Here is a 25143-nt window from a genome sequence, read left to right on the forward strand (position 1 = left end):
CCGGCGTGTCATGCTTGTCTTGCGCGATGATGCAATTGCCCAGAATCTATTCGCCTCTTTTTTTTTTTTCTCCTCCCAAGTGGAAATCGCGTCCCCCCGAGCACCAGGCCGGGGGAGCCGTGCCAGGGGCATGGGGCTTTCCGCCGTAGCCCAGGAGCTACCGCCAGAATTGCTTGGAGGTAACCTTGTGCCAGAATTGCTTGGAGGTAACCTTGTGCCGCCTTCCCCTGCCGCTCCTACGCGGCGGCACTTCTGCCGTCCCTGCCGCAGGAGGACGGAGCGCGGCTCCTTTCGCACCTCCCGCCGCAGGAGCCACCGGTCGCTACAGCTCTGGTTGCGCTTTTCCACGGTGGGTGAGCGAGGAGGGGGTTCCCTAAGGTACGGTTTTGACGTTGCTCGCTGTTGTCCCCCAGCGTGAGGCAGCAACCAGCCTTCCTAAATTAGCAAAACAACTAAATTCTTAAACTAATTGCACGGTTCTTCCCAGACATAAAGCTGGCTCCTGGCCCATCTCTCCTGTCTTTCCCTCTGCCTCCCCTTCCTTTACTCACAGAGTTCTGGATGCAGCCTGCTTCTCCCCGCCTTATCTATGTCGTGCCACTGCTTCGGTCCCTCCTTTCCCTACGTGAGTGTGTTCTTGCTGGCCTTTTAGGGGTTACAGACTGCTTGTCCCCGGGCGCTGCCCCGCACTCGGCAGCACCCACCCTGTTATTTTTGGTGCGGGGAAGGCAGGTGAGAGGAGAGGGGCACAGGCAAGGGGAGAAGGGCTCTGGGAGGCCCCGACCTGGGTTTGGCAGCCTGGATCGGCAGCAGAGCTACTGCCAGGGAGCCTTAACCCTTTGCTTCGGGGCTGGGGCTTGGTCTCTGCGCTCTCAGGGAGGAAACCTGAGCTGTGCAACCCCAGGGCCCCAGCGAGGGGGAGGCCGGGGCGTGCCCAGCTCTGGTGCAAGGCTGCAGCGGGCAAAAAATATGATTTTTTTTTTTTTTCTTTTTTTGTACTGTGTGTGGCCATTTGCTCCTCAGTGTCGCGTGGGTGCTGGGATGCTCGGGTCCCACCGCGGTGGGGCTGCAGGGAGGATGCTGCTGTCGTGGTCACGCTCCACAAAAAGGGAGCCGGGGAAGCGTGGGCTCTGCGGTCACCAGCGGCGCGCCACGATCGCGTTTGGCTGCCTGCGGGCGCTGCTGGGGGAGGCTGAGGTGCCTTGGGGTGGGCTTGGGGAGCCTGTCCTCTCTGCCAGGCACAGGCCAGGGACCGTTGTGCCAGGCAGGGACAGGAGACGGTGCCATAGCAGCGAAGCTGGGCCAAAAGCCCTGCTGCCGGGAGCAGCGGGAAGTGCCAGGCAGCCCCCCAGTTTCTGGGTCTGGGGACAGTGGAGCAGAAGGGAAGGATTTCTCTGTTTCCATCTTGGTAGAGCTGTGAATTTCCCGCTATAAATAGTTGCTGTGGAGACTGTGGAGCTGTAGCGGGCTGACAGACCTGCTGCCAGGGAAGCTGGGGGGAGGCAGGGAGAGGCCAGCAGTAAAGTGAATCCTCCGCAGCTGTCCTAGGTCTCCTGCTATCCCAAAGCCAAGGTTGTTCCCAGAAGCGGTGCTGTGATCCGATACCCTGCCCCGCTCCTCACCGCGGCCATCCGGCGATGCAGAAGTTTGCTCTGCTCAAGGACAGCCCTCCCGGGCAGCGCAGACTAAAAGGAGAGCAGGGCCAGCTGGTATCTCACTTTGGGGAGCTCCAGAACGAGCCAGATGACAAACGGAGCGGCGTGCCCTGCCTGCGAGCTGCTGCACGGTAAGTCCGCGCAGGGCCCCTGGGGCTCGCAGCCCTGCGTGCCGACGGGGCTGCTTTCCCGCTGCGTGTTGCGACTTGCAGGGATGCTGCCTTCAGCAAGGGCTTGGCAGGTCTGCGCTTGTGCGGAAGGTGAAGGCCGCTATCACCGGTGAGCTCTGCCACGCCGGAGGTCCAGGCGTTGTACGGCATAACCGGCGGTGGGCGGCTCCGTACGCCCCTCCACGCAGGTCGGGTGTTGTCCAGGCTGGAGGCGAAGCACCGCTCCCTGCCCGTGGCTCTCGCAGACCCGGCAGGACCGGCGTGGTTTTGGGTGAAGTCGTCTGGGCTGTTGCAGGCCTGCGGCAAGCCAGTAGGCTCCGCACAACGCAGCTTTGAACGACAAAAGCAAAATAACAGTTGTTTTTAAGGTAAAGATGTTGAGCAATGAAGGACTTTAAAGCATTGATCGTCCTTTATCACAAAGCTTAGAAAAATACGTTTCATTCTCCTATACCAAGCGGCACAGCAACGCTCCTCATCCTTTGCCAGCGCATCCATGTAACGAGGGTGGACGGAGGTAAAGGCTCGCACACCTAAGGAGGGACTTGCCTCGCCTCTGCGGCGGGAGGGACACCAGGGCCCGGCGAGCCGCCCAAAAGCTCCGTCAGCCCAAGCGCTAGGACGCGTTTTACGCTCCCAGGTCCACCTTCGGGTCCTGCTTTCCCACCGGAGCCTCCTGTTACCGTAACAATCCGCCTGGGGAAGGGGCTGTTGAACTCCCATCTCCGCGCGCTCTTGAGTTTTCCTTTGGCGGGATGCCGTAGGATCTTTAAGGCCATCGCCCAGCGCTCAGATCAGCTCCTGCTGCCCGGACGATGCGAGCGGGGAGGGCTTGGGGAGACTCTGGCGGTGCAGGAGGTGCAAGGTTACCGACACGCTCAGGCTCTGCACAAATAAGGAAAATTTTGAGTTCACCTCTGTTTCGCAGCTCAGGCGTTAGTAAGTATTTGCGTAAAAGAGCGCCCACATGGACATGCAGCATCCCGCAGGTTTACGCCTAAGAGAGACTGATTCTGAACAGCGTACGTGCATGGTTAGGGGTGTAAAAATACGAGGAGGAGGGATTGTGAGCTCCTTTCACACAGCGTAGGGGCTTGGGCGAAGGGAGCAGCGTCAGCTCTGGCAGTTTGGGTTGTCCCTCAGGATCGGAGTCTCGAGCCCAGTCTGACCCTTCGTCAGAAACGCTCCGGGAGTTTGCTGGGTGCCCAAGGGCTGGCTGCAGCCCTGGCTGCCGTGCCGGGAGAGGGGCATCAGCATGGGGAAAGAAACCTTCGTCCTCTGACGAAGTCACGCCTCTGTCTCAGCACCGAGAGGATGTTACTGTCCCAGAACAACTCCTGCTGCCACCACTGCCGCCAGCCCACTGTAACTATTTCTGAAAATCCTCCGGTGCGGACGAGCTCGTAGCTTTAGCGACCTGATTTGAAGGATTTAAAGGTCAATATTTTTACCCGTGCTAATGGTCTACTGGGATTATTATCACCTGTCACGAGCTCTGGCAACGTGCGTTACCCTGAAGCTTTGGCCATACAGCAAGTGACACTTCCAAATTATGAAAGGCTGGGTTGGGAGTACCCCAGCTACGGCAGCTTACATCTATATTTCCATTAGCAACACGGGCTCTGGGCTGCTATTTCAGGTGACCGGTGCTGAAGCCAATTCTCCAGCAGTGCTGCGGGGCGGGGGGACAGCAGTTGCATCGGTCTGTCTGCGCTGTCTGGGTGTTTGTACCTTGGGCTGTCATAGTAACAAACCCCAGGAACAGCCTCCCCCTCCGTCACAGCCTCTGGCTAGGGCGTCACGGGACGGTCAGTGATAAACCCCTGCTCCGGCCTGGGCTGCGGACAGATGCGCAGCGCTGCAGCGTCTGAAATGCAGGTTCTGCTTCGCACCCAGCTGGAGCGTGAAGCTTCTCCTGCCAGCGAAAGCCCAGACGTGTCCCCTCCTCAGCCGGGACGGGGATGGGGAAGCGGGTGCTTTCCCCGGCTGCGGGAGGGGATCCCGCAGTCCCCGCTAAGCCCCTGAAAATCCACACTGGGCAGAGGGAAACCTGAGACTCCCACCTGGCCCTGGCCCTGGCCTGGCCGTGCACCGCCAGGATCCCTGCCCGGCCCCAGCCTGCCAGCTTTCCTCTTCTGAGCTCTTAAAATAATCCCTGCCTCTTTGAGGTGCCAAAAGCGTTGGTACCAGCCCGGCTCCAGGGGCCGATGAAGCGGGTGGGGAGGAAGGGGGCGAGGGGGCAGCAGGGGTAGAAGGGGGAGTCGATGTGCGCAGCACGCAGCAGAAGCACGGCTGCCCTGCAGCTCTCCGACTCTCTTTAAAGGAGTAAAGTGCTGAAGGTCGCACCGCCCGTGCCCCACAGCCCGGCTCCCCGCCGCCTCCGTCCCCTGGTGCCAGGATCTGCTGCGCCGCTGGGCCATGGAGGAGCGGGTGCAGGAGGAGGTGCCGGCAGCCCAGCGCACAGGTCAGTCCTCGGGCGCGTGGCTCCGGAGCCAAGATCGTGCCAGGCTCTTCCCAGGCCAGAGGAAGCCGCCGGGACGTGTCTGGCCGTTCCTCCGGGAGGACAGCTGTCCTCGGCTGCTCCTTCAGCCTAAGAGCACTTAGAGATGTCAGTAACGTCTCTTGGTGATGGTCCCCGCAGGAGGCCACCACCCCGTGAGGGAAGGAGAGGTGTTCAACACGCGATACCAGGCTCTGCGCAAGCTGGGCTGCGGCGCTTTTGCCACCGTCTGGCTGTGCCAGGACACGAGGTGAGGGGCTGACCGCCTTTCGGGGAGGTGGGAAGGGGTGGCTGATCTCCTGGGCGGGACCAGGGGTTTCTGCCCCTCGCGCAGGAGCAGCAGTGCTGGCCTGGGAGCACAGCGGCATCCCTGGGGCACGGGGCAAACCTGGCAGCGAGGTTGGTGGGGTGCAATGAGCAGATCTGGTCCCTGGAAACGAAAGAACATAAATGAGGTGGGATCGGCCCTTGCTCTGCGTTTGCTCTTCTCATTTAGCCCCTGCAGTGTCCGTGCTCTGCCTTTTTCTCTCCAGCCCCTTTCTGGTCCCCGGGGCAGCTGTGCTGCCAGATGCCGGCCGCATCGCCAGGAGGGATGCCCACAGGCCTGGCGTGCTGCAGATCAAGGGCAAGGCTGGCTGCAGGAGGGCAGCCGCCGCCCGCGGAGCCCAGGGCTGGGTGGCTGGGAGAAGAGGAGGTGCTGCTGGTTGGGGCCACACTGGCATGCATTGGCTGGCAGCTGCGATTCATTTCCCAGGAGGAAGAAACACGTAGCCGTGAAGGTCCTGAAAAGCAGGGAAGGTTTTGCTGAGGCTGCCCAGGACGAGGTCGCTCTCCTCCGCTGCGTAGGTATATTCTGGGGCTCTGTGCTTTGCTCCGCAGGGATGGCCGCCGAGTTCAGGTCTGAGTACCAGCCTCATCATCCCTCCTCCCTCCAGGTCTCAGGCTGAGGAGCTAGGCGGGGAACAGAAAACAAAAAACCAAGTTAGATAATTCATGGAAATCGCCTTTGCTCAGCACTGGCCTCTGAAACGGGCACCTTCTCCTTCCTCCTGTCCTACTGGGACGTGCTGGCTGTGTCCCACTTGCCCTGTCAGCCCATTTCTTTCAGCCGAGACCAAAATCCAGTAAATTGGAGAACCTGCAGAAAGATAAGGCAGATAACCAACAGAAAAAAGTGGTAATGTTCTTAAGCAGGAGATGGGAGCGTGTCCACTGTATTTGTGTCATCCCCAGCTCAGAGGGCATTGCTCTATCACAACGCTGATACTGAAGTAAAAGGAAATATCTGAAAAAAAAAAAAAAAAGCAGGGTGTAGCAAAAATATAATAAACCTCTGAAGTCAGAAAGCTTCCTCCTGCCTTTGCTAATGGCTGTGGTAATGAGGTGCCTGTATCTGGGTCTGAGCTAGTTGCCTTTGAAGGTGGCTTGACCTGCTAGTTCTAGAAAGCTCGTGGTTACAGTTCTTGGAGTTTGCCTAAATACAAAGTTACATCAGCTTTAGATGAGTAAAAGCCATGAAATTTTGCATTTCAAATTACTCCGAGGCCTTTCTCCAACAGGTTTGAGAAAGGTTTAGTTTGCGCCTGTAAATCTGTAGGCCCTGTGCAAAGGGACAGGAGCCAGACTTCGTGGTGCAAGAGAAAGTACCGAGTGGCACTAATGGAATGAAATCAGAGCGCTGCTTTTCTACACATCAGCACAATCCTGCCTAGAGACCAAGCCTTACTCTTAATTTATTACTAATTCTCTCTGAAAGCCCCGCCTTCCATTCAGCAGAGGACAGCTGGTTCCCAGGGCTGTTCCCACCAGCAGAAGGTGGTCGGTGCCTGCGGAGCTGCCAGGAGAGGCGATCTGGTCCCCCCTGCTTCCACGGCTGCTCGCCTCTGCCATGCCAGCACAAACCTCCCGGCGCTGCTGCAGGCGCATCCGGCAGCTGCACAACACGCCAAGCCAAAACCCCGACAGTTACGGCTGTGAAGAGAAAGAAAAGTATGAATTGCTGTGCCGGGATCCGGGCTCTGTGGGAGCAAGCTCCTGATACACCTCGCCACGCGGGTGTGCGGGGCTGGTGCGAGAGCTGGGGGTACCGTAGCACCCATGCTCGGGCAGACCGGGGGTTCACCCAGCCCAGCACCCTGGGCCAGCAGCAGATATCCAGATGGGTGTAGGGACAAGCTAACCGCAGGGTGCTGCTCCCACTGAATGCTCCCCTGGCCTACAGCAGTTTCCAGCTGGACGTTTCTTGGGCCAAGGGCGAGGTCTGTTGGGGCAGTAATTCTCAACGCCTTTACCTTCAAGAGATCTGCGGGCTTCAGCATCCGCAGCCCCCTGTGACAAGAACTGCCACCGATTACCCACGTCCTGCATGAAGACCCAGCTCCTCTGCTTTGTTTCTGAACCTCCCAAGCGCTAGGTTTGATGACCCCTGGTTCTTGTACGAAAGATCGGTGTTCAGCCCCTCTGCCACCACTCCGTCTCCTATAGATCTCTGCAGTACTTGCCCGTAGCCAACCCTTTTTCAGCCCAAAGCAGCCTGCTTCACTGGGTTCCTCCAGACATGGAAGCTGCTCTCTACCCCGATAGGAGAAAGAGCCTTTGAGTGGCTGAAGACAACCGCAAGGTCTCTGTCTCTCTGCAACCCCTTGCGAGAAACTGCTGAAGGGAAGGTGTGGGTTTTAAAAGGCGATGTCCCAACCTGTAGCTCTCAGCCGGGGAGGGACAGGGCCATCCCCGCTCTGAGGACAAGGAGCAGAGGCTGCAGAAGGGTAAAGGAAAGGGACAGCCATTGCTTCTGGGAGCAGGGAGCTGTGGTCTGGGGGGAATCCCCTTCCAGCACAAGCAGGGGCGCTTTCTGGGCCTGCGTGGGATAGAGTAAGCAGCGGGAAGTGCGCTAGACGCTATGAGCAGGATCGGTTTGTGTTATTCGGACACGGTGAGGGTGATGGTCCCACCTGGTCAAGAGCTAAACAACACACAGAAACTCTTTCCTTGGTAACAGACTCTGCTTGTGTGTTTGGAGCCTGGTTTTGCTGATGCTGTTTTCATGGGATTTGTCATGGACTGCCAACTCCTGGAAGAGAAAGTCTGTAGAACGGAATAAAACGGGTACAAGATGTCCTTGTGCATCTATCTGTCTCTAATTGCAGCTTTCTCGGAATCCTCCCCCTCAGGTGAGCAGTATGAAGAAGAAGGACCGGGCAGGAGAAAACATCGTCTGTTTGTTAGACGACTTCAGAATGATTGGAGAGAACGGCTTCCATATCCTTCTGCTGAGAGTGCTGCAGCTCTGGGTCCGCAAAGCCCGGGCTTGCCTCGGAGAGTCGCAGGATGGTGTAAAACCGAGGAGGATGAGCAGGGCAGTCGCTGGACCGGGGCACGTGGAGGTGGCTGGAGGGGAGAGGCTGGATAAGGAGATATTTGGCTGCTCTGGTGAAGGGCAAAAGCCTGGTGGTAGCATTTTCTCTCTGTTAGTGAATCCCTGACTCTTTCCCACATGCGTGCCTGGTATTTGAGGCACTGGGCCCTTCCCTGCGATGCCTGATGGGTAACTACGCACCCCAGGGACTGCCTTTGCCTTTTGTGAAAAAGGCTTTACAGCAGGTGAGAACTTAGCTGGAACGGGGTGAGGGCACCCAGGGGCTGTTGGCTGGGGGACGTGCTGTAGTCTTCATCCTGGGGTCATCTGCCATGAACTCCATGACTGGGTCTGCAAAGAAAGGGACAACACCGAGTGAGTGCCCAAGGCGTGCGTGTTTTAAGGAAAACAGTAACTCTTTCTGCTCAGAGGCAACTCTTCCTTCGTCCCCTCTAAGGATGTGGCGTGCTGATCAGATTGTGAAAACCGAGTTTCTTATGCATCGGCCGGGAATAGCTAAGGAATGGGAAACCTGAGAGAGGCCTCAGAACAGTTAAAATGACATTTTGCCTCTCATGCTGAGATTTATCAGAAGTCTGCACGCTTGCCAAGACGAAGATCTGCCAGCCTGATTCCTGTGCCCTTCTAGGGACACTAAGCAGGAAAACCATTTCCTCCTTCATCCTGCTTTCTGGAGTAGCCTCTTCTGCCTCTAAAGAAGCTCCACTAACACCCGAATAAGTTGCACAAAAAAGCAGTGGCATTAAGCTATGTGCCCCATTTCACACCCAAGCCTTTTGCTTGATCCATTCCCAAATTGTAAAATCTCGGAATCCTCTTTCCCCTTCAGCTCAGCGCTGGGGCAGTATTTACTTCTGATTCATTCCAGTTTAGCTATTTAAATCTTTCCCTGTGTTTCACAGTTACCATTTAAGGTTGGTATTTCCCCGGGGCTGGTGTTCAGCCCAGAATAGAATTTGATAATACAGAGAATATTTGCCAGGCCTTTATGTCTGACCAGAGCGTTTAAAAAAAAATATATAAATCTCCCGGCAGCGTTTTCGCTGTTATTGATTTCTGATAGCGCCTACTTCTCTCTGGTAGGTGTTGTTTCTCTCTCCCCCGTGACAGGCCAGCTCTCCCTGCTCCGCCGTAAGCCATCCTTTCCCTACATGGCTCTCCTGCACTACCCTTAAGTCCTCTCTACGTGCACTCGCTCGTCGTCTCTGCCTCCTCCTGTCCGGGTTATGCTGCGTACAAGGTCTTTCCGTGTACGACGGGACGCCCTCCCGTGCCATCTCACTCTAGAACCGGCCCCAACTTCCACTCGCATGATCACTGGCAGGAAGGCATGGTGGCCCGAGGACGTAACAGACGCACGAACAGGAGTGTTTTTTAGGGAGAAAGTTCAGCTTTGTGATCATAATGCCTCGTCGTAGCCCTAGCCTCTTTCCACCTCTCCGGGCTTGCCCATCCATGCTGATACCTGTGTATTTTCATGCTGCCTTCTGCTGCCTGTCACCCCCACTGCCCCCAAACAGCCCCTTCCCCGCCGGGCTCCCCGGGCCCCCGCTCGCTCGGCGCGCAGGGCTCCGGCACCCGCTCCTCCGGCCGCCTCTCGCGACGAAACCCCTCGCGCCTGCTCCCGCAGGGCCACCCCGACCAATGTCACTGCTCCGCTGGCTGCCCCTCCAGCTTAGTACAGGGCACTCGCTCCGCAGAAACAATTTATTGCAGATCGTTCTCATCAGATCCCCCTTTCTTCAAGGCCAGAACGTCCACAACTTGCGTATCTGCCGTGCCCGACTGCCCTGAGAGCTGCCGGGGCAGGGAGGCGGCGGGGACCCGCGCGTTGCTGACTTTCACTGCCCGCTCGCCCAGGTGCTGGCGGGGCTGCACTTCCTGCACCAGCGCTGCCGCATCATCCACGCGGACATCAAACCGGAGAACGTCTTGCTCTACGGACGCGACAAAAGCCTCCAAAGGCTTCTGCCTGACACGCTCGACTGCGGCCAGAGAACAGATTTGAGGCTAAAGGGACCAGGTGAGCCCTCCAGGGTGGTTTTTTTTTTTTTTAAGAAAAGGGACTTAGGTGTTTGTTGCCAGGATGGAAACGGAAAGGTAGCGGGTACAGATATCTTAGGAAAATTTCACATCTCCTGCAGTGGCCAGTACAAAACAATACGGCCAGCTTAGGCTGCTGCTGAGCCTCTCCTAGCTCTGCTTAATACAAACATCAGGCTGAGCGGCTACAAGCTACTCAAGGCACCTCCAGAAAGGCGGTCTGGCTGGTAGGTTTGCGTGGAGGACGACTACAGATCGCAGGCGTCCGTTAACAGCCCCGCCGCGACCTCGGGGCTCGTTCTTATGGCTTTAGGTACAGGGTAGTTCCCTTGTGTCTGGTGTTTTCAGCCACGGAAAGTTTTACACACTTGATCACAAAGCTGTATGACGTTTCTGCTCTTTATTTCCCCTGTTTCTGAGGTTTATGGGAGACTTGGATGCACTGCCAATTTTCAAGGCCTTTTCAGACATCATTTATTTGCAGAGAATGGGGTGAATATTGAATAAGACTCAGGGCTGGAGAGTTTCTTGAGAGCTCAGCTCATCTCCCAGCAATGAGACCCTTTATATTTCCCTCGTACCCTGTTCTCCCACAAGCATTTCTCCCACGACGGTGCTGTTTCGTCTCTCAAACTCTGGGGCAATCGGGGAATGCGAAATTAGTGACTATGAGCCTTGCTTGGAGCAGAAAGGCAGAATATTAGGCACAGACTGATAGCTCACTGTAAAGCAGTAAACCAAAAATTACCCTTTTCCAGGGTCCTATGGAAATGTAACCCTTAGGGTGCTTGCCAAGCAGGCTGTGCCCGAGGACCGTGGAAGCCGGGATCGCTGAAGGCTAAGGAGGCACGACGGATGTTTTGTGTCCGACTCGTGCTGGTGGGATGGGATGGGATGTGCTCTGCTCTGGGCGCACAGTAATTTATCCTCGGCGCTAGAGGAACCTTGCAGCAGGACAGGTCACACCGCTCCACTCCAAGCTACCGTCCTCCCAAATGTCCTCTTAGATTTTGACTGGATACCAGCTCTTCCTTTGTGTTTCCTCAAAAGAGGTGGCATTTTATGGATGATAAAAAGCATTTTAGGACATTTTAGGCTGAAAAACTTTAAAGGAAGGCATACGTGCCTCTCTTGTGCTAAGTGCTGCATACCCGTTGGTTTGGAAAGACCTGATTTCTCCCTGTCCTTTCCATCTAGGAGGTGATCTTGGCAATCAATTGGAAGAATCGGATTTAATGAGCATAGAAGTGAAAATCGCAGATCTAGGCAGCGCGTGCTGGACAGTGAGTCTGCTCCGAGTCTCAATCCCGTGACAATGTGGGACGCCGCGTATTTCTTTCCACCCCACCCCGCGTGTCCGGCCTTCCGCAGCTGAACAGCTCTTTCAGCGTGCTGGAGAGACGCCGATTTCGGGGCGGGGCGGGGGGGGTTCTGTTCAGCACTCCCAGCTCAGAGCTGGGCCCTGTACTCCCGGAGACGCTGTCAACTTTGGATGTTTCTTCAGCTTGCAGTTAGTCTTTACAATTAGAAATTCAAAACCGTGTTGGGTGCGAGGTATTTGTTGGGAGATAAATGCACCCTGGTGTCAGCAGGGCCGAGAACGTGCCTGCCGTGCCCTGCGCAGGGTTTAGTACCCGTACTCGGTTCTGCCCCGCCGCGTCCTCCTCGCTGCGCGGGAAGCTTGGGACCACAAGCCTCGCTGTTACTCCTTTACGGACGCTAACCGTGTTTCTGTTTCAGTACAAGCCTTTTTCCAAGGAGATACAGACCCAGCCATACCGTGCCCTGGAAGTGCTTCTTGGATTAGACTACGGCACTCCGGCGGATATCTGGAGCACGGGCTGCCTGGTAGGACTGGGGGCAACGCTGTGCGCGCACGGGAGGTGACGGTGACAGGCCGGGGGCAGCGTCTCCTCGGCACCCACCTACACCCGCTGCGCGGGGAGCAAGGCTTCCTTGCTGAGAAGCAGCAAGGGGCCGTCTGCGCTCACTCACTTCGGATCGAAAGTATGCTGCGGCTAAAATTCACTCTTAATTAAAGCTCTTAGGCAATTCATGCTCCGTGTATGTTAACTCAGAGGCTTGACTGAATCAGGCACGTCCTGCACGTCCTGATGGAGCTAAAGGTGCTGCTTCACCATGGAACAGATCAAAGCAGTCTGAAGATTTCCATATTTTAGGATCAGTTTTGTGCGATAGCAAGGGAAATTGGTACTATCAGAGTTAACGGGGGGAAAAAACCCTCCAGGTAATTAGTGAATTAACAATCCGACTCCATTTTTAGGCATTTGAAATGGCAACTGGGGAGCGTCTATTTGATCCTCAACCTGGGAAATATTTCTCCAGAGATGATGGTAGGACTCCATCAGTTTTATTCATTTCACTGACAGAAGCGTCGCAATCTTTGTACCTAGGTGTGTTTTCCCTCCCTCTGTCTAGATCACGTCGCTCGTATCATTGAACTCCTGGGAAGAATTCCTCCTCAAATTGCTTTCTCCTGGAACAAGTCAACAAAATTTTTCAGCAGGCCAGGTAAGAATTGGTGTATGGACGTTTACTCTAAAAACCACTGTGGATCTCTGACACACTCCTGCTCAGCTCACACTGACACCCCCCCAAAGTTACCGTACACAACGCAGGCTACAAGCAGGGACAGAAGCGGAGAGTTCCTAAAGAGCAGTAACGCTCCCTGCCCTGCCTACCTTCGCAATCCAGGAGCGTTCCAGGGATGAACGGAAAATCCTGAAAAATGGTCATAGCAAACACCCAACAGGGAAAACATTTCCCTTCTCCTTTGGATTGGGGGAGAATCGTTGGAAAAACGGACAGGGAATAGCTACACGCCAGGAAGGCTGACGAGTGTGTAACTGGCTGGATTTCGCCCCTTCACTGGCAGAGAACGACGACGGTCAGGAATGGGGCGCTCATATCCTTCCAACGTGGCTGCTATATTAGTCTTCTGACCCAACTGTAACGTCTCGTCTGTTTTACTCTCCCCACTTCCTTTCCCTGTGACTCATTAGGCTTGAAATCCTTGTCTTTGACTTCAAGGCATCACAGGACGCCATCCTTCTGCAATTTAGCCCATCATCCTCTTTCTCTGCCCTCACGCTCGCCAGCCGCACAGCCCCAGCCCACCCACAACTCATTCACTGTCGAGCGCTAGCCCCACGCTGCAGCTCAACACGCACCTCCCTCCCCGTTCGGATCCTTTGCTCACCCTTATTCCTTCTACGGTGCTCAAAAGAAATGAGTCAAAACTAGTTCTTCATAGCATGCTTTGGGATGGAAGGGACCTTTCAAGGCCATCCAGTCCATCCCCCCTGCCATGGGCAGGGACATCTACAACCAGATCAGGTTGCTCAGAGCCCCGTCCAACCTGGCCTTGAGTGTTTCCAAGGATGGGGCATCTACCACCTCTCTGGGCAACACGTTCCAGTGTTTCACCACCCTCATTGTAAAAAATTTCTTCCTTATATCTAGTCTGAATCTACCCCCTTTTAGTTTAAAACCATTACCCCTTGTCCTATCGCAACAGGCCCTGCTAAAAAGTCGGTCCCCATCTTTCTTACAAGGCCCCTTTAAGTACTGAAAGGCCATTCTTGTTCTATATTCATCCTCCATGTGAACCAAGCTGGCCTGACCCGAATCGCTCCGTTTACACCACGCACCCCTGGGGACAAGGCCAGCTTCTCGGTCAGTCGCAGGAATCTTCTGGGCCCCACGGAGCTAGTAGGTACAAAACACATTAAACATTAGCGTCTTGTGAGCCCGGGCAGGGAAAGGGCCCGACGCGTTCGTGCGGGCAGGCAGGGGGAACAAGCAGCAACGGCTCTGGCAGGGCCGTTCTGGGAGCGCTTCGGTCCCTCTCGGCACGTTCTCATCTCGGAAAGCGCTCAGGAGCGGGGAGACCGGACGTTAGCTTGGAAAGATGGTTTCCGAGAAACACCCGAGAGCCAAACCTGCGAGGGTCAGGGCAGGCGAAGCTTGCGGGGAAGGAAGGCCGCGGGGCCAAGGAAGGGGCCCCTCGGGACGGTGCGGAGCGGCGGCCCCGCAGCCGTGCGAGGGGACTGAGGGTCCTGTGCTGCCCTTGTCTTTGCCAGGCGCCCTGCTGCGGATCTCCAGGCTCTGCCCCCGCAGCCTCCACAGCCTGCTGGCGGACGGACACCGCTGGGCAAACCACCGCGTTATTCCCTTCGCCGCCTTCCTCCTGCCCGCCCTGCAGTACGCGCCCCACCGCCGCGCCACGGCCGCCCAGTGCCTGCAGCACGCCTGGCTCGCCGCCCCGTGACCGGCCCCTCGCCGCCCCCCCGGACGGAGCCGCCTCTCCCCTCCCGGAGCTCTGCGGACCCCGCCGACACCCTCCGGGCCCGCCCGACCGGGAGGCGGGCCGCCATGGCGGGGCGGGGGGGGGGGCGGCGGGCGCTGCGCACAAGATGGCGGCGGGGCCGGGCCGCCCCTCAGACAGGCGCCGGCGGCTCCTCGCCCTCCCGCCCGCCGCCCCCGGTACGGCCTCTCCCGAGCGACCCCGGTGGTCGCCGCCGCCCCCTCCGGCTTCGTTCCGCAGCTCCTCGGACTCCCTCCGCCTTCTTTAAGCGTCCCTTTAGTTGGCGTAGTCCGCACGCAGCGTTAATTGGCAGCAGTAATTAACGTCCGGCGGTCTCCGAGTCTGTCGGGCTGCGTGAGCGGCGGGCAAGGGCGGGGAGGGCCCGGCAGGGCGGCCGGTAGCTCCGCGGAGCCGCTCCGCATCCTCTCAGCGCAGAGGCGGCACCGCGGCACCCGCCCAGCGCCGCAGCGTCCCTCCCCGCCCGCCTCAGCCCGGGGCTCGGCCTCCCGCACCCGCGCCCCTCCTTCCCGCCGCCCCTCCCGCCGCGAGGCCGCCCCTCCGCCTCACGCAGCCGGCCCCGCGGCTTCACCGCCCGACGCCCTTTGTCTGGGGGCTCCGGGGAGGGAGAACCCGCCGGGCTCCGGCCTCCGGCGCGGCGCTGCCGCCTCTCCCCGCTGCCCCCGGCCTGCCAGGGGGGCGCGGAAGGCGGCGGTCCCGCCCCCCGCGCGCCTCAGCGGGGGCCCCCCGGGGAAGCCGAGCAGCTCCGTGGCGGGGCGGCCTTCCCCTGACGGGACCCCGGCCCGCCGGCCCCCCCCCCCCCCCCCCCGCCCCGCGGCGCGGACGTGCGGAGCGGCAGGCCCCGGCGCATGCGCGGCGGCGGCTACCGCCCAGGAATCCCGGCCGCCCGCGCCGCCCCTTCGCTCTGCCACGTGTCCCGACGCGGGAGTTACCCCGCGGAGCGCGCCGCCGCCGCCCCCGCCCCTCGGCACGTAGCGCGACTCAGCCGGCAGCCGCTGTCGCAGCCCCCCCCTTCTTCTTCCTCCTCCTCCTCCTCCCCCTCCCCCCGCCGACTGGCAGCTCCGCGCACCAATGGAGCGCCGGCACCGTGGGGCGAGCGGCGGGGCGGACGCGCGGCTCCCAATGAGGCGGGAGCGAGGGCGGGGCGGGGAGGTGAGACCACCAATAGTAAGAGGGGGTGGGTGGGGCGCTAGCGGCGGTGGGCGTCCCGGAGGGGCGGGGCGTAGCGCCGTGGCAGCCAACGGGGAGCGGGAGTGGGCGTGCCCGGGGCGCCCCTGGCGCCGGCGCCGGGGATCCCCGTGCGCCCAGTGCCGTTTCCGCCCGGCCTGAGGAGAAGCCGCCGCTACTGCTGCCGGGGGGAGGGGCTGGCGCCGCGGCCGCCGCCGAGGGTTCGCTCCCGCCGGCTGCCCAGGAGACGCCGTGGCGCTGAGCCGGGCCTAGTGCCGCGCGGGGGCCCGGGGAACGGGCCGGCCAGGTAGGCGCGGACGGGCGGGGACCGGCTGTGCCCGGTGGCGGGGCTGGCGGGAGGGAATGCTGGGGCGGGCGGGCGGCCGCGGGGGGCTCCCGGCGCGGGTCGCGGCCCGGCGCTCCGCCCTGTGGTGCCTCGGGGGCCTGGGCGTCAGGGCCCCGAGGCGGCGGTGGGGCAGCGGCCAGGGAGGCCCGGCCCGGCCCGACACGACCCGGCGGGGGAGGCCCGGCCCGGCCTGGCCCGGCCCGGCCCGGCCCGGCGGCGCGGGCCATCATGGCGGTCCCGGGGGTGCGCGCCTGCCCGCGGCGGCCGGGTTCGGGCCGGTGCGGGGTCGGGCCCGGCGGCGGGGCTTTGTCGGTGGAGGCGAGCGCCGGGGAAGCCCCGCTGTAGGCTGGCCTGCTCCGCTCCCCGTTCCGCCCCCCCCTTATTGTCCCGGGGGTCCTCGGGGGTCGTTGTCCGTCTCCGGGCAGCCTCCTCCGGGCCGCCGCTGCCTGCACCCGCTGCCGCTGCCCGCCCCGAGCCGCCGGCCCCTCGGGGGGAGGCGGTGTTTGACCTGCATTTTCTGCTTTCTCATGGTGCCCGTGCGGCGTTCTTCCCCCCCGGAACCCCCCGCTCCCGGCCCGCCCGCCGCCGGCGGCCGCAGCCCGGATTCTCCCGCATTTCCCCGTCCGTCACGCGTGGCCGCTGCGGGGTGCCTTCCCCCGCCGCCCTCCCCGCGCCCCGGCCCCGCGCCTCTCCCCGCCGTTTTCTCTCCCACGGCAGCCGGCAAGGTCACCGTCGCCCCGGCGGTTCGTCCTTGGGTGCCGGTGACCGGAGTTCAGCGCCGGGGTCGGGCGGGGAAGCGGCGGCGGGCAGCGCCTCGCCGTCCGCGGGAGAAGGGAAGGAGGCGAGGTGCGAGGCCGCGTGTGGCCCCGTGGAAGCGGGTGTAGCGGCGGGGGGGGGGTGGGGGGGGTGCTGGGGCCCTGGCCCTGATGGAATGGGAGCAGAGGGTTGAGGGTGCAGGGCGAGGGGGCCGGTGCCGCCCCTCGTGTGAAGGATGCGGCTGGGTCTCGAAGAACTTGATGTTGGTGTCCGATGGTGCGCCGGTACGTGGTGGATTTCAGACTGTTCCCCCCCCCCCCCGCCCTGACTGGGTGTTACTGCCATAAGGCAGAACCTAAACCCAGAAAAGGAATTTCCTATTTCTTCGGTAGCAATAGGAGATTCCCCTTTTCACTGGGATAGGAAATACTAGGATTTTTTTTTTCTTTTCTTCCTGTGGTTGACCCAGGAAGTCATCTTGTCGCCAGCCTTCTGGGTTTTTTTGTTTTTTTTTTTTGCTCTGGAGGTGCAGGGAGGAGGGTGTTGCTTTGCTGTGGATCCTGTGGGTAAGCGTTGAAGGCAGTGATAGCAGCTGCTGTTGGCTCTGGAGCTCTGGTTGCTATGAGAGAAGCTTCAGTAGACTTGGCTGCTATCTCCAGGGAAGGACAGCAGAGCAGCCTCCATTAGTGTGGTGGTGGGGAGATGGCTGGCTCGCAGTCAGCAAAGGGCTTTACTTTTCAGGCCGTTTCCACAAGTCCAAAGCAGAAGCGGGGGTATGTTTTGGTCCGCTGAGCCAAAAACACCTACAAGGTGGATTTCGTCGCTGTTCTTGAGTTAATGGAATTGCATTAAAGTGTGGGCTGGAAACCCCGAGTTACCCTTTCCAGATATTTTGGTCCGTGTGAAAAGTAGGACAGCGAGAATTGATATGATCTTCCTGTTAACTGAAGGCTGCAGTCGTGTCTCTTTTGAACTCCAGTCTCCTTTCCAGCCAGTAACAGAGCCAGATGCTTTTCTTATTGTTTGTATGTCTCCTTCCTCCCCTTCCATCGCCTGGGCCCCACTTGCCTTATTGACTGGAATTTCTGCTGTGTGCAGTGGGTGTGTGCAGCAGACACCAGCCTGCTAGTGCTGAGAAGGGATTTTCCATTCACAGACCTGGGAACAGTCAAAATAAAGGCCCGGCTCAACTTTGGGACTGCAAACAGAAAGCGGGGAGAGGAGTTTTCCCTCTGCTGCAGAGTAAAATTTATCCTCTGCGCTTCTTAGGCAGTTGTATGTCAAAATGTACAGAAAATGCTGCTCTGCTGTGGAATAGGGAGGTGAAACCTCCTGTGAATAATGGGGAAGATTCCTCTCTTTCGGTTGACTCAAATGCTTGATGAAGGAACAGTTTGCAGGAGGCCATTTTTGACGTGACTATGTATTGTGGAATCTGCCAGCTTCTATCCCCACACTCTGTCTACTTGACTGCAATAGCTTCCTTTTTTCTTTTTTTTTTTTTTTTAAAGGAAGAATGAGCGCCTTTCTTATCTGCTTAACTAACCATTTGGCACTGGCCGCTGTCTGTGTGATATTGTATTGTTGACTTGGAGCTATCAGTGTATTCCAGTGCATTTGTTAAAGATGAAACTGTTAGTTGAGGTATGCAGTATGGGAAATGGGAATACATTAGCATTAGAAAACAACTGCCATCTTTTTAAACTAACACCTATAATGGGGAGCCCCTTGCCCTGGCCTGAGTTACCAAACTCAGAATTACTATGAGCTTGAAGCAAAAATTCCAGGACCAGAATAAGGTGAGAGAGATTAAAATATGCCCTTAAATCCGCTTGACTGGCAGCAATCATGTGGTAGATGCCAAACTCTGAGAAGCTCTTATACGCGAGGATCTGTAGCACCCAAATTGTATCACGAGGTGGGGTGAGCAACTTTTAACCCACCTAAAAGGCATCCATCACTGGGGCTGAACGTGGTACCTGCTGCCTAGCGTGGAGTGGCAGGACAACGGTAATGAACTGAGGATTTTGTGAGTATGAAAACTAGCTCCTCGGTTTAACAAAATACGGCAAGTGATCTTCATGGCCCTTTAGCCTTTGTTTACAGTCTCTCTGTATGTTGTTTACAGTCTCTCTGTAAGTTATAATGGGGAATTAATCCGCTGCCTCGCATCCTGTTGAATAACTGGCACCGCTTTGACAAGGCCCTGGCTTTTCGTTTTGCTGTCATATCCCAAGTGACCTGAAAGTAATATTCCTTAGCTAATGTTGTCTGAGATTTCACCACCCCAAGGTGAGGCAGTGAAATCCCGCGTACGTTTAAATCCCTTTTTTAGAAAGAGGACTCAGTTACAGCCAGGTTTTATTTTGAAAAGTAATAGGTCAAAGTTGAAAAAAAACCCATAGGAGAGAGATGGCGTTGAACTGGCATCTCAGAACGTGCAAAAGTTTATGCTTTTTTTTTTTTTCTAGGGGGGAGGAATCCAACAACAACTGCTGATTTAAATTTTCCAGATGTTCCCTGAAGTAAAAAAAAAAAAAAAAAAAAGGCATTTTTAATTCAAACTTCCAGGTGTGAAACATGCAAGGGGGAACTAAATGTGTGATGTCCCAGCCATGTAATTTATTAGTCTGACCGTTCTATTCTGTCTCCCATTTTGGGTGATCAGACTTCTACAAACTTATTTTGAATGATGTGATGAGGTAAAAATATTTCTATCTATTCTGGCAATAGTAAAACAAACAATAACGAGTGTTCAGAGGTTTGAAACTTCAAAATTCATTGGTCTCGTGGCAATATTACTGTAAGACAGATGCAGATTTGTGTTCTTACTCTGGTGCTGCTTGGGTGTGTAACTGAAATCTCGCCAGTGAAATCTCATGTTGTGTGCAGCGTATAAGAAAGGTTGCAGTTGGCGAAGGTTTTTTTTTTTATATATATATATACAAGATGTAGTAGCAGTACTTGAGTTGAAAGTGGTAAATGTATGTTTGAATGTATAGCACGTGAGATATTAAGTCTCGGTTGCCCCTATGAAACTTAAGCTGCTTTTTGATTTTAAAATAAAGGCTTTGCTGCATTTTACTCGTCTACTTAGTTTTTTCTCTTCCAAATTAAAAAAAAAAAAAAAAAAGCTATGGATGTTAAAGCTGTTACAGATTCTACAGCCAGTCTTTGACTTCCATCACTGACTTGTGGCAAGAGTTAGCGCACAGTAAGTTTGCGCTTACGTTGTTAGGGACACTTTTGTATAAATCTGTCTTAGCCTAAACCTTTCACTTGCTTTGATCACAGAAAAAGCCCCAGACTGTAATGCAGCAAGAGTTCAACATCTTGAAACTGTGGGAGCTGAGGGTTTTTTCCCCCACTTTTTTCCTTAATTCCTTATTGAAGTTGCTGGGGGTTTCTTGGGTTTTTTTCTTCACAGGATTTGCTATTTTGGTGGCAATTTTCCAGTATTCCTGTAGCAAATCAGCCGAGCAGCGGCCCCTGTCCCTGCTGAGCAGGGAGAATGTGCAGCGCTCCTGGCCTCCCCGCTGAGCTCACGCAGGGGTGGGACTTGCTAAGCTGCTGAAATAGCAGCTAATGCCCACTGAGCATGCTGAGAAACAGTTTTTCAACTGCACCTAGTTTAAATTTTTTTTTTTCTTCTGTAATTAGTAAAGATGCTCTTTGTCCCGGAGGATGATCTACGTGACAAATCAGGAGATTCTTGTTCATCGTCCCCCTTCCCCCCGGCCCGTGCTAGTGGTGAAGTATTATTTTCCTGTAACAAAAATAGCTAAAGGGATTTTTCCCCCATTTCAGCTGATGAGTCTGAACTTGAAAAGCTGTAGCCCAAAAGAAGAAATCTGCAGCGAATAATAGCCCTAACTCTAGTTTTTGTTGCCACAAGCCGTATAGGAGCGTCAGTATTTTTGTTTAAATTGTAAATCTGCAACTTTCTGATCCTTAACTCTAATTTAAATGCTTAAACAGTTGAACAAATAAATTATATTTTTAAATAATAAATTTGAGAAAGAAAAACTTTCTTGGTGAGTTTTATTTTCCTCCTCCCAAACACACACAAACCCCAATTATTTTAATGAGCAATATGGGAAATACTCAGAAAAACGTACTGATGTGCTCAGACTTCAAGGTGGAAAAATGTGGGAGGACTTGTCAGCAGTTTGAGTGGCAAGCTTTTAGTGAGCGGGAGAAGTAATTTCTTTTGTGGTCAGGAATCTACTAGTCCCACGTTCACCAAACATGAAGAAAAAAGCGGGAACGAAGAGGGAGGAACACAGAAGCGTGGCATTGAGAAATAGTCAGGAATTTGGCTTTTAGAGTGAAGTTTAGAAGTGATCTGTTGTTTATGCTAAAGTTTAATCCTTATAAACTTGATAACGTAGACAGGTCTTGCATTCCTCCCCGAGGGTCACGGAAGGGCTAAGTTTAGCAAAGGGGAGGTATCCCAAGCAGTCGGATCTATGCAGTTTTCAAGGCAGCAAACTTTTTTGCAAATTCATCCCGTTCTAAACAAGCTTAGTTATTTTTTTTCAGTTACAAGCAGCCTTTTGAGACAGAATATGAGTTAGTTTTAAAACCAAAAACGCTTAAGCCCTAAGATATTTCAAAGTAATTTCAGAGTAGAAAGGTCACGGTGCTTTTGATGTGTTCATATTTAGAGCGTGATTACAATTGCAATCGTACACATTGACAAGAAGATGTTGTCTGGGTTTAGTAGCTGCTCATTTAGTGACTCAGGCTTATTCCTGTTGTCCTTACGGAGCTCATACCAGCCGTTTTCTTCTGCTGCCTTGTTGATTTACAGGACAAAACTTTTTCGGTGACCGTGCCAGCAGCCCAGAAAACAGTTTGAAGTTCTGATACTGAGAATAATCCTCTTTGACTTTGAAGTGAGCAGTTTGAAATGCAAGTCGTTGATAGGGAAGGAGTGTGACACCCCGCCATCAAACTTTTTAACAGAGCATGCCTGCTGATGATGATTCAGTAAAAGAAAAAAAAAAAAAAGTCAGGATGCAGCTTGGAGTTTTAGTTTGTCGGTGTCAGATAATGCAGTCTCTTGGTTTTGTATAGACTTTGAATCATGAAAATAAACGGCCGGAGGATTTTTGAGGATTGTTTTGCATGGAAATATTTGGATAAGGAAGCCCATGTAAGACAGCGTTGCTCATACCAGAGGGGGGAAAGGCGCAGTTTGCTTCTGGGAGCAGAATATGGGAGCTGCCGAGGGGGTAGTGGTAGGAGGATGGGACCAAGAAGACCGAGACTTCTCATCACAGCTCCAGGTAGTGCAGAGGATGGGAGCAGAGGAGTATTTTTCAGTGTGGCCCTATTTGCCAGCTGTGCCTCTGCCCAAATTACACCTTTCTGGCAATGCTTTCCGTCGCTCTCTAGGACTGATACCCCTGGATATCAGGATACATCCTGAAGGATGCCGGTGTGAAAGCTGCTCCCAAGGAGCAATTATGAAATGTTTTTATGTGAGAGAGTAAGGAGGTAAGAGTGTATCCTGGCTTGTACACTGGGAAAAGTTTGAGAACCAGTGATTTAGGAAACTGAAGTGCCCCAGGGGTTCAACGTGGAGCCCTTAAAATAGTTAGCATGTCTCAACCTGAGGTGCAGTATCAATTTTTAGATACTTGGAAGAATATATGAGCCTTTTACATTCATGTGGCCTTTAACTGAAGACACTAAAAGAAATTGTTTCCTGTGTTTCGGTGGCATTAGGTTGGAATAACTTATAATCATGCTGCTAGAAAGCTTTCAGTAATGTGGCTGTAGATTAACTTCTGCCACAGCAAAGATCTGGAAGCTTCCTGCATAAATGCAGCTAAAGCGAACCTTTGAAGAAAAGACGACTGCTTGATCAAGTTAAGTAGGCTCTGCTTGACTGTAGAGGAGGCTGGCTTTCTGATTCAAAGTTCTCTTGCAGTTTCATGAATTTCAAGGATGTTGGGGCTCAAGACGGCCTGGGGGTTAATAGGGAACAAGGATACTTGTCGGGTGAAAGTCAGGTTCTAAACTTGCTACAAACTCGCTTTGTTATGCAGTTCTTCTAATATCCACCTCAGGGTTTGCTCCTATATGGAAATCTGCGTGTTAAGCTGGAATGGGTGTTTGTGACACGCTGTATAGTCTCTGCACGGCTTTGTGCAGGTTTTTGGCGCGCACGGTGATACGGTTCCACGGCAATTCAAGCTGGCCTGACGTGCCGCTGCCGCAGTCCTGCTCTCCTTCCCACCATCACTTTTGCCTCTGTTCTGGCCCATGCCTGCCCCAGTGGTGAACTATTCAGGAAGGCCACCATGATGAAAACAAGTGCATTTCATTTTTGGAAGTAAGAGTTTTCTGCTGGCTTCTGCCTGAACTGCTGGACTGTGGGGTCAGGTTAGCACCAGTGCAGAAAGGGATGGGGAGGCTGCACTGAAGCTGTGCCAGCTGAAGTCAGCTTGAAACTATTGCAGAACTGCACCCTGTGAGTGAGGTTACTCCGGGTGAAGTTACACGAGACAGCTGAGTACATCCAACCGCTCTGCTGCTGAATGGGGGAAGTTTTGCTCCCCCTTCCTCTCCACCCGACGGGGAGTTCTGCCTTTTCTGTTTGCCAGGTCTGGTTCTTGCTGGATCCCTTTTCTGAACTCCTTCAGCTTGCTAACCCAGAAAGCTCTGTTGAGGTTATTTCATGTTTTGGTTTTTGCTGGATTATTTTTTTGCCAAGATAGTGAACTGAATTGGCTCACCAAGAGATTTGACAAGTGTCCAGAGCCCTCACAAAGTAACTAGGGGAGAGCGTATGGGTGGAAGTGCGGAGGATGTGGTGGGGACCGGAGAGGGGGAGCAGGGGCTCTGCCTTTCGGTGGCAGCACGCGGTGCGGCCAGCTCGGGCTGTCCTCTGGAACTTCACGCTCCTTTTAAAGGAGAGTGCTCGCCACACCATGGATGGTTGCTCAATCTGTGAAACACTCTGGGTTTGTGCCCTCGGTCGCCATGCACGGAGTACTTTCTTTAGATGAACATTTTCTGCTTGAAAATTGGCAGTGTAGTCTTCCCTTCGTTTGCTCGGGAAGCTGCTCAGATGTGAGTTTTAATGTAGGCTTGATCTGTGATGGTGGAATGGTGTTATAACCTACACATGGTGCGTAACTGTTTCAAAATAGTGAATTCTTGTAGGTATATTTTTGCAGAAAGTAAATACAACAGAGAGCTGAAGTGATGTCTCATTTTGGAAGATGCAAAATGTTAATTAGTATACAGTTATTACAAATCTGTAAATAAATGTACCACACAATATTCCTTATCTTTTTTTTTTTTTAACCTGGTAATTAGAAAGTCTTTATTTTGCATTTACTTGCCAGTTGTTATGACTTGTGAGATATCCAGGCATGCACAAAATTATGAATTACTGAGGATACATTGCCAATCGAATTATAAAAAATATAGTAGTAAAAAAACCCATAACATGGATTCCATCTAGCTTCGCTGAAAAATGTATAGAGCCACGAGTGCAACTGGAACAACACAAGAATTGAATTCAGCCAAGTCCAGTTGCAGCAGAAACTTGAATCCTCTTTAATATGGAAAACTTGGTTATGGTAGCATATATTTGAAATAGAGCAATTGTCTGAGTCCTGCAAATCCCAGTGTGTGCTGCTCTGTCGGCTCACTGTGAGTTGAGGCTTTTAGTTTCGTACCTAGTGAGACTATCTGGTCTAGTAGAACTTGGGGCAGCATTTTGGCTATTTGTTTTAAATAAAGTTATTTAAATGTTAGCATGTCATGACATCTCCAAATGCATATTGCTGCGCAAAATATTCATGTTGGGCATGAGCAGTGTGTCTCATAAACAAGAAACCTCATCTGTTGGGAGGATAATCTTTAATGAAAATCTTCACAAATAGCCCCAAATCAATCACGTGGCAATAAAGGAACTAAGCGGATTGTATTTGCTGTGTTATGCTTCCCGGCCGACAGCAGTTGTTCTGACTTTGCGACGTGGTAGCTGAATACCTAGGTGAGCGGTAGGGTGACGTAGGTAGGTAGACTTTCTACGTACTTCATCTGAATGGTTGCGTCCGCTCCCCACCCGTGTCCCCAGATAAGTACGCAGGGTTGGGACACATCCTTTATCTGACAGTGGCCGGGCAGAAGGTGGAAAGTTTTACTAAGTAATAGACGTTGTGTTTTGGGGTATGGCATCCCAAACCTGTCTCTTTAGATAAGCGTCTTGTCAGTAGGAAGATCTCTGCTGAGATTAAAACTACAATTTGTGTGATATGTAAAGGAAATAAATACCTTCCTGCTGCCCCGTGATGGCCTTGTTGGGAGAGGCTGTTCTTGGGTGCTCTGCCTGAGGCGGGAGGCACTTGGCTGCCAAAGTCCCAAGCTGGTGGCATCCTTTACGCACTTATGGAGACCCCCGTTAGAAGAGCGGCACTTGTTACCTTTCCAGCTGAGCTCCTGGCACGCTTGGAGCACGGTGTGGGGTCGGTCAGAGAAATTCAAGAAGCTGCACACAGGAGTGCTTGCATTTGGCGGCACAAGTCCACCGTTTGGTGGATTCTCTTCGGCCACTGTGGGTTCAGAGTATCCTTTAGGAAAAGTTCAGATATAGAATTTGTAAGAAGATGAAAAATTCACAAACTGGGAAAAGATTTTCCCCACAAGCTGCCAGAGACCGTACGAGTGAAATTAATGTGTCACAGTTCCTATTTCCTGCTCCTGTATTTCTAGGTCTTACATATGCAGACAGAAGCAATAAATTAATAAAGAATAAAGCGCT

At 54.4% G+C, this 25143-nt stretch overlaps 2 protein-coding genes across 14 annotated transcripts in view; both read left to right on the plus strand.

Moving 5' to 3' along the window:
* The first annotated feature begins 37 nt into the window (after positions 1-37).
* LOC104016968 (SRSF protein kinase 3) lies at positions 38-9898 on the plus strand. Its single transcript, XM_087744171.1, has 6 exons — positions 38-4289; positions 4467-4575; positions 5080-5167; positions 7496-7657; positions 9562-9724; positions 9846-9898. Exons 1-6 carry the CDS (start codon positions 4244-4246, stop codon positions 9896-9898), a joined length of 621 nt encoding a protein of 206 aa, XP_087600297.1. The 5' UTR covers positions 38-4243.
* Positions 9899-15378: 5480 nt separating this feature from the next.
* SETD5 (SET domain containing 5) overlaps positions 15379-25143 on the plus strand; it is a 68981-nt gene continuing 59216 nt past the window's right edge. For all 13 annotated transcript variants that reach the window (XR_015701681.1, XR_015701682.1, XR_015701684.1 and 10 more), the window contains exon 1: positions 15379-15563. The gene's annotated coding sequence lies outside the window, so the exon portion shown is untranslated. The remainder of the gene's footprint in view (positions 15564-25143) is intronic.

The sequence above is a fragment of the Nipponia nippon genome, unplaced genomic scaffold (assembly GCF_047370975.1).
Source record: "Nipponia nippon isolate SJK-2023a ecotype South Korea unplaced genomic scaffold, ASM4737097v1 scaffold_9, whole genome shotgun sequence".
Classification (NCBI taxonomy): Eukaryota; Metazoa; Chordata; class Aves; order Pelecaniformes; family Threskiornithidae; genus Nipponia; species Nipponia nippon.